The sequence below is a fragment of the Hemitrygon akajei genome, chromosome 13 (genome assembly GCF_048418815.1).
Source record: "Hemitrygon akajei chromosome 13, sHemAka1.3, whole genome shotgun sequence".
NCBI lineage: Eukaryota > Metazoa > Chordata > Chondrichthyes > Myliobatiformes > Dasyatidae > Hemitrygon > Hemitrygon akajei.
The window spans coordinates 103,077,081-103,086,396 of NC_133136.1; the positions used below are offsets into that span (position 1 = coordinate 103,077,081).

Sequence of the window (9,316 nt, forward strand, 5' to 3'; positions counted from 1 at the left end):
ATCCACCCCCGGGTATTGAATTTAAGGGACAATTGGGATTACCAGTTCCTCTTGCCTACATTCAACGAAGTAATGATAAGAGAATTTACATTTAATGGGCTCATGCTGACCCTGAACTAAACTTCATGTCAGCTTTAGCCCTCTGCAGCAGTTCCAGTTTCCTATTGACTGCAAAGGGAAACTTGCCTGCCTGTGTTGAATTACAGACCAAGTGTTCAAAAGTAATCTTCTTTACTCAGCTAAATCCAAATTTCACATCTCTAATTCCTTAATTTTCCTCACATAACCCCTTGGGTTGAGTAGGCAATTTGTACAACTGCAACATTACTGGTTTCACTTCGTAGTGTAGTTATCTCAGTGTGAGCCAAGTGCCTGCCCAGACCATTTGTATGATGTGAAGTAAATTAAAGAAACTCCGTGAAACAAACCAGAAACTTAGTACTCAAAATTCAGAAAGGGTCGCAACAAGTTCTTCATGAGAAATTCACTTTATTTTATTTTCTTAAGTGCTTTCAGTACATCAACTGTCCAGACAGTGAAAGTGCCCTCAAGGCAAAGATTTCTATTACCATTTCTATCACTTGTTCCTATTTACAAGTTTCATTTTCTCCAGTAATTATCAGACTATTAGCAGCACTACCTTCTAAAATGAAGGTACTTTACATGAAAATTACAACTGCAGAAAATTTCCTCCCATAGACTTTAGATAGATACTAAAATTTGACATTTTACACAGAAAGCACTACAGTTTCAGTGAATTGTCAATGGTCAATAAACAGCGCTGTGAAATGGCATGTATGTTACTTGCAGTTATTTGTTCTTACATTTTGGCACAAAAGTGCTTCAGTCAAACAGTACTGGTCAACAATATTGTCATTTCTGTATTACAGAGTAGCAAGATTTTAAATAACAAAGATGTCTACAAATTTTTTCACTAGAAATCATTGCAACAATGCTGCATCACTTCATATATTCAAGAAAAAAGGAGGAATGATTTAATTATTTACATCTACAACATTCTGACTCAGATAATATTAATGAAATAAACAAAAGGTAATCCTTCTTTGCACATTGGCCGATTTATCCTCTTTCATTTCTGGGTTTGTGAAGAGAGGCAGCAAAAGGGAGAGGGTGGGATGTGAACGGTGTGTGAATTTTATCCCAGAGGTCACTGACTTCCCTTGTCAACCAAATTCATTTTGAATAAGGTAGCCACGGAAATTAATAAATACCATTGCTCCAACCTCACCCTCATCTCCCTCTCTTAGAATTAACATTAAGTCTTAACAATTGATGTCCATCTCACATGTCCGAAATTTACCACAGATGTCCAAAGAAACTTTGGACTTGGCACAATGTTTAACACAAATATCACATGGCATCCTCAAATGTAAACAGGTAGTGCGGAATGGTGCAAACATGTCCTGTGACAGGGAGGAACTCCAAGATCACTCTCAGAAGACAATGAAGAGGAGACACTGGAACGAACCACTGGGTGCTGACATCACAGAGTTAGCGCCCGGGGCTGAGCTTCCATCATTCCCCGTCGGATAATCCAGAGGTGGAAGTGAATTCTTCATTTTGTGGCTTCAATTTTTTCACTTGTGTTTTTTGCCTCCTGAAATAAAATTCAATAATTTGCATTGTTACCCACAGTAATACAGCATCCTGTGTCATCTGCAAAAGAACTACGAGAATTCTCAAACTGACTTTCCACAAAGAGGAGCAGATTGCTATGTTTTGGAAACTTGGTAATATGTCAATGATTCTGGAAGGGGCATTATTCTAAATACATTGAGCAGCGTTCAAATCCACTTCAAATTCCTCACAAACTGACTCATTTCAAGCATAGGTAAAGACCTTGATAGCATTCAGGTATGGATGTGTATAAGCCAAGTGACATTTATGCCAACCAACAGGCCAGGCAATGGCCCAAGAACTATCCTTGGCAATATCATTTTTATCTTCACAAACTTACTAGCTGCATTTATAAGGTGGAGAGTCAGTCCTGATACCCATTTATCATCCATTCCACTATCTACCAGGCACAACTTTAGTGTGTGATGAACAATCTTTAATTCCTGAATCAGTGCAGCTCCAATACCAATCAGAACAAGTCATTCTCCTTAACTGGCACCTTAACCCATCAATCTCTCAACCTCCCATGTTCAGTGTCTGCAACCTGTGGGGAAATTCACTATTAAACATTCCTAATGTACCAACGCTGAATAAAGAATGGTCTGCATTGTTTGGACTCAGCTGGGTTCTAAAAGGAGTGAATACTGGTCCTGTGATTGGTAGCTTTACAGTGACCCAACCTCTGCTTTTGGATCCCCATCTCAGTTCTGACTTTACTTCCAACTTCTCATAAAGTTCATGCGTAAGCATATACTGTATAAAATAGACAACGAACGGTTGATGCTAGGGAAGACAGCAATGGTAATGTCAAGGACAGTCTTAAGGTCAGGACACTAATAATTGTCATTGGCATTGCCATTGCTGTCTTCCCTAGCATCAACAATTCACTATCTACTGTAGTCATCTGAGTTGAGTCACCTTCTGACATTCATTTTTCATCTTATAATCTCTGCACAAGGCAAGACTCCAGAGTATGAACACTGTCTGTAGCTCCATTTGTTACACGGGGGCGACAGAGGAGAACCCAAGTACAGGACTCTGGCACGTCGACTCAGTTGGGGAGGCTGGCGTTGACCTGAACGTAGAGCAGGAAACCAGAGGGATCTTGACAAGGAGACAGGATTCACAGGGACTCTCTAGAAACTAGAGCGGAACTTAGAAATAATGGTTCTAATCGGAACAGGGAACAAAGTATCACACGAGAATTGACCAATGAACTGGCAACCTGTGATAGAGTAGTCCTCGTATTTATTTCCCAGTCTCTGATGAAAGCCAGGTGTACGATTATTGGGTAACTAGTGGCAATTGACTGAAATTAAGGCATGATCAGGGAGAAAGAAGTGTTAAAGGGTAACGGCCAACCGGAACCATGACACCATTATCAATACTCTGGACACCATCCAAGACAAAACATTCTCTGTAACCGGCATCCAAGTGATCTATTCCTCAACTTCCCCTGTACTACGGCTGCAACCTATGGGGAAAATCACTAATTAATATTTTATACCTAACATCTCTAATCAGAATAAAAGTTGTTCTTCATTTGTTGGGCTCAGCTAGGTTGTAAAATGTGTGATAATTGCTACCAGCCATTGCTCCTGCAATTGATATAGTGATAGTGACCAAACCTCTACTTCCAGTTCCCTACCACAGTTCCAGGGAAGATTGATAACGAATTTGAGTGAGGGCAGTGACAGACTCAGCACTGACTCCATAACTTGCACATATTCTGGGTTATGACTCACACATGCAGGAAGGGTACTGGAAGATGCTTAATGGTGGTGGGAAGGTTAAGCAGGGATGAACAGACAGCACCCTGCACTATGAAGAACCAGAGTCACACGGCATCAACAATTCACTGCATCTCCATTCCCTGGCAGCTAAAGCATGAATGTTGACAAACAGCAAACACTAACCTTTCATGGCTCTCATGAGAGCCTGTAACCACTTGGCATCAGGATCCACACACACTTTCTTCTCATTTCTCAGGGTGACACTGCGAAAAGAAAAAGTCTTTCAAATTTAATTCACAGAACTAGTATGTCCCTCTTAATGTGCACAGCTTATTAAATAAACATCAGTAAAGGAATAGAGTTAAAGATGATAGTCTGACTCATTTACTCACATTATCTCTGCTCTCTCACAGTGCGATCCACTGGGAATGTATTTCAAGCTCCTGATGAACTTCGGATGAATAACATCGAAGCTGGTCTGAACGCATTTGCAGCGTCCTTCCGCTCCTGGAATCGGAACACCTGAGGAAAGATTATATTCACTCAGATTTCATTGTTGCTTCAAGGAGAGAAATGCCTGTAAAACGTGCTGGTCATTACTCCAGCATATCAGCTTCATCATTATTTTGACAAAGATTGAATTGTAGCTGCAGTCCACATAAACAATGGAAATCCTGTTGCAGTTCTTTCTATAATGGTTGTCTAGCTTTCTGAATTAGACTTACAATGATCTGGAGGTATTTAATTTTTTTGTTAAATAGTACATGACCCACAAGATCATAGACTTTGTGCATTATTTTAATAAAAAATAAAAAATATGCTCAGTTATCTCAACATACCCTGTGCAGCAATGGCACACAGAAGGAGGATGAGGATGGTTACAGTGGCTGTTCTCTCCATCTTCCACTTGGTACTGCTGAAGGATCTTCTGTCTAATGCACTAGTTACCTGCTGAAACAAGTTATGCTCAGACATCCAGTGAGCTCCTATTTATGTAGATTCTCTTCTCCAGCTTGCATCATCTCCTGCAGTGAACTCTGCCAAACACTGACGTCCCGAATAAGGGAATTTCCCTGCTTCTGAGGCAGATCTTCTTTCACTTTCGTCTTTCTACATCACAGCAATTGTGTGGTTTGCAACTGCAGCTGCATTATATAGCACAATAGGTAGTGACTTAGTCACGTGTGATTTGTTAAGATTTATCGATTAATGTTATGGAAGTTTAAAATCCACCTTCAGCAAAGTGAATGGTGTAAAATGAAACAACTGTTTTCCTTGAATAAGATCAGTCCAGTTTCAGGCTTTACTGCTCAGGTAGTTCGAGATTCCTCAGCTCAGAAGAGCATGCTGATGGTACTTTATATTGTGATTTCCAGGAAATCGCTTTCCGTTTCACTGTCTACATATTACAGCGTGTCTCCGTGCACTTTAATGCTGCAGATTTGTGAAGTATGGGCAGGTATAAAAATAGTTCCAGTGAGCTCCTATTTGTGGGATTCTCTTTGTATCATCTGCAACATTCAGATCTGTCAAACACTGACGTCCTGTGAAAAGCAATTTCCCTGCCCTGAGGAAAAGAACTTCTTTCACTCTGCCAGAATTTGCTTCAATACTTGTGTGGTTTACAGCCACAGATGGATTGTATATTAAAATAGGTGGTGAATGGGGTTTTTAAAGACTTAATTACAAACTTTAGGGAAGAGATGGAAACTCCATCCTTTGTAAAGTATATGTGACAAAATCAATCACCATTCACTTTCAAATTAGCGACAGGTGGTGAGTAACAGAATTCAGTTTCAGATTTTACACCTCACTCACTGGGAAATTCCACAGCCTCAGGAGAACATACTGACTATATGGTGAGTTTACACCTGCGATTCCCAGAAAATTCTCCCTTTCATGGTCTGCACACTACAGCATATCTCTGTGCACCTTAATGCTGCAGGTCTGTAAAATATGCACAGGTATATGCACATGGTTGCAACATTAGATACAATCCTCATTTTCTGTAAAGTGTCAGCACGGTGATGCAATAATCCTGAATTAACTTTTTTAAACATTGCTTTAATCACTAAGATGGTTTATTTTGCTCTCAGGCACTGTCTTGTTCATTTTGATTTCACAAAGCTATTTTTGACAGAATTGAAGTAGGGAAGAGATTTATCAATGAGTCATCTGTAGCAGAATTCGATTTGCTTATGCAATAGACGTTCTTTCCCTAATGAGGAGTTTCAGATTCTCTGCTTCCACGTTTTGCAACAGGCTCAGTAGACAATGTCATTTTGCAGACATTGTGGTGACCCTTGGGATAATAATAGCAAAAGCATTTCTGAAATTTGGGCTAAAATTCGTGAATTACAAGAATTGTCCCTTCCCAGAGATAGAGACACTTTTTGCCATCTAAAACCGTATCTTCTTCACCTTATCTACTCTACCTGTCCTGCAATCTACCACATTCGGAAGACTCATGCACCATCTCTCTGTTCGTCACTACTCCCTTCGACCTTACTGTTCATTGTATATGTCCTATATTTATTTATAATTTCATCTTAAGTGCTTCAACTCTTACTTATTGGGAGCAACTTCCATTTGCCATTGCTTTGGCCCTGTTAACCAACTGATCACACAGTCACATGATCATTGCAGGTAGAAACTAGTCCTTGTCTCCATCTATTAAATGTGAGCAACTCCCGTTGCACACAACCAGTCAAGGAACATAAAACACATCACAACATCCCCTGTGCAGTAAAGGAGAAGAGCTGACATGGTCGTGGAGCTATTTAACGTTGACTTCACTACCAATGAACTTTCTGCCAGAGGAGCCTCTATTCATCACAGCAGCAATGTCTGTCGCTAGTTGAAGTGTGACTAAAATATGAGTTATTAAACTCCTCCACTTCAACTTTGCACAACCTCTGGAGGTGACAGTTGTTAAGTAGGGAAAGTTCTTAACCTCGAGTTAGATCATCTTTAACACCTCAGATCTTATAAAATACAAAGTAAAGCACCTCATTTTAACTCCATTATCTGGCAAATTTATTTGTTGTCCCTACTGCTGGGCTTTTTGTCCAGCTGAGATGGTGCAGTATTAACTGATACCATTCTATTCTACATTGTTTAAAGCAGCAAGTGCAGATCTTGGGAGAAACTTTTCCTGACAACTTCAGTCCAGCAGGATATCAGCAATCACTCATCACATCTCTCAGCATGGCCCAATAAAAAGCCTCCCACAGAAGTACTTAGTTAAAGTCAAAGTCTTGTCAAGTATTTTTTGTAGTATACTCAAGCATGTATATGCACAGGTGGAATGAAAAATTATTTTCATTAGTTGACAAACAATAACAGCTATAATACCTGAAAATACATGCACCTGCTGTGTAAATATTGATCATTCTGATGTTAATGTCAAATGATTATGCGTCAATAAAATCAAAATCCACTTTTTACGTAACCTCTATTGTTTAACCAGGCAACAAACATGTTTCTCTTCATATTGTCACATTTTGGACTTTAATGCTTTAAGTGTGCAAAGACTTACAATAATGAAAATGTAAGATAAATGAAGTAGTATCTTTGTAAGTAAAGTGGTTTGAAAAAGCAGAGTTAAGAGAAATAGAAGCTTGATCTTATTAAAGTTTGTCAGACTCTGAGAGGAGTTGACAGAGAAGATGCTGAGTAGGATTCTCTCCTCATGGGGGAGTTGAATACTTGAGACATTATCCCAGGATTTCAGTTCAGGAAAAATAGGTCAGGATGAAAATAAATTGTAAATTTTTGGAAATGTCTAACCCAGAGATCTGTTCAGTCTGAATCGTTAGTGAACATGTTCAAGGTGGAAATGAATTTGTGGGCTCTTGGTGAAATCAAAAGTTATTGGGACTTGGCAGGAAAGTGGATCGGAAGCCAAATGTCAGATTGGCATTGAGCTTATTGATGAACAGACCAGACTTGAGGAATCATGTGCAATAGTCTTGCACTCACCTCTTTTCTTTGTCTATTTATTTATCTATCTCTCTATTTATTTACTTATTAACAGACACTGCATGGAACAGGCCCCTCCAGCCCAATGAGCTGCACTGCCCAGCAGCTCACCTATTACTGGACTAGTCACAGGACAATTTACATTGAACAAATTACCTACAAATCAGTACCCCTTTGGACGGTGGGAGGAAACTGCAGCCCCCAGCGGAAACCCTCACGGTCACGGAGAAAACGCACAAACTCTTTACAGACAGAGCTTTATGGAATTGTCTTCATTTATGTAATACAGATAGCATTATTTATTTATACTTAATTATTGATTCATATAAAATGAATAATTATTTATATAAATAACAAATCAGTGAACATAAAAACATATTGTCTTTATACAACTGAGCTCTGAACTTCATCACTTGCAGTGAGTTTTCAAACAACGATCCAATACTTCCACTTCAGGACATATCTTCAGCACTGTTAAAGCTTCAGAGACCTTTTCTGGTACATGTGCTGCATACCAATTGCCTTGGGTACCACTTCTATGCATTTTTTCTTTCGTAAATAGCAAAGCAGATGCAAAGCTTGACATGTTATTTCATGGTTTGGGCTTCAACTACATCCATCCATCTTTACTTTGTCCTTCACCACTTTGAATCAGGATGCCTTTCGTCACCAGGTCAAGAGTAGCGAATAATTAAAGGTGAACTCCTATTTCACAGTGAAAATTAACAACTCTCCACGAGCTGCAAGCCTGACTATTTCACTGCCACAACAATGGGAGTTTTGGTATATTACTGTTGTTTAACGGGGGACGTGTGCATAATGTTAATCATGAAACTAGCTGGTTGTTGTAAATACTGGCTGTTTGAAAATGTTAATATTTTTAAAAGGTATGATTAATCTGCTGTCCAACTGAGATTCAGGATGACATAACTGTAATTCTGAAACTCATAATATGGTCAACTCTTTCCAAAGCAGAACTGACTGCCTTTCGATTTTGTGATGGATAGTCACTTTCCATGACCCAGCAAAGGTATCTGAAAAAGTATTACATGAAGAAAATGTCATTTAATCGCAAAACAGTATAAATGTTAGAAAGCATTGGGGATTGTTAGGAATGACAGAAGGATGGTGTGATAGCAAGAGAACAGTTTCTTCAGTAGATGACTCAATCATCTACCACTCATTGATACAGTATGTTCTTATAGTTTGTAAGATTTATACCTGTGTTTGGAAATCCTCTATAGTTTATAAATGTTTCATAATTCGGTAATCTTCTATAAATATATGAAGAGTTTTATTATATTGGAAACAAAATCTTATACAGTAAATACATATTAGAGAACATTCCATTTCAATCCATTCAAATTCTCTCCAATCTTTGCAACTTCACAAAGAATTTCATTTAATGCAAAAACGGAAGATATATTGGATCATTTATTTTCTATCTGATTTAAAAGAAAATCTGCAGGCTCCTGCATATTAAAACAATCTTGTTTGTAATACATAGTTCCACAACTGAGAGTTAACAGCTGTTACTGCAGGAGTTCTGAGATTTTATACAGTAATCAGTATCTGGGATAGGGTAAACTGACAGCTTTGAGTGCAGCATCAATGACTGAGAAAACATGGACCTCTGAGGAAGTCTCCATCTCGAGTCCCTTTGGCAACTCAGTCAAGGAGTATGTTCCAAACTGAGATGAATATTTCTTAGTAACACACACAAAGTGCTGGAGGAACTCAGCAGGCCAGGCAACATCTATGGAAAAAAGTACAGTTGACCTTTTGGTCCGAAGCCCTTTGGCAAGATTCAATATATCTTAGCACTCTGAGCAGAGCAACACGTTTGGGAATCAGGCAGACTGAGTGCTTATGTGTCTGGAATTTACTCAATGGTAAAGTTGCTTCAAGGAGCTCAACCTAAGATCTAGGTTGTAATTATTTGCATTACTGTCTGGTATAGAGGA

At 38.9% G+C, this 9,316-nt stretch overlaps 1 protein-coding gene across 1 annotated transcript; it reads right to left on the reverse strand.

Moving 5' to 3' along the window:
- Positions 1–506: 506 nt before the first annotated feature.
- Positions 507–4,317, reverse strand: LOC140737537 (interleukin-8-like). The gene is made up of 4 exons (XM_073063984.1): positions 4,211–4,317; positions 3,764–3,893; positions 3,555–3,634; positions 507–1,618 (listed from the first exon to the last, which is right to left on the reverse strand). The coding sequence occupies exons 1-4, from the start codon at positions 4,269–4,271 to the stop codon at positions 1,599–1,601; spliced, it is 291 nt and encodes a 96-aa protein (XP_072920085.1). The 5' UTR covers positions 4,272–4,317; the 3' UTR covers positions 507–1,598.
- Between the last annotated feature and the right edge of the window lie 4,999 nt (positions 4,318–9,316).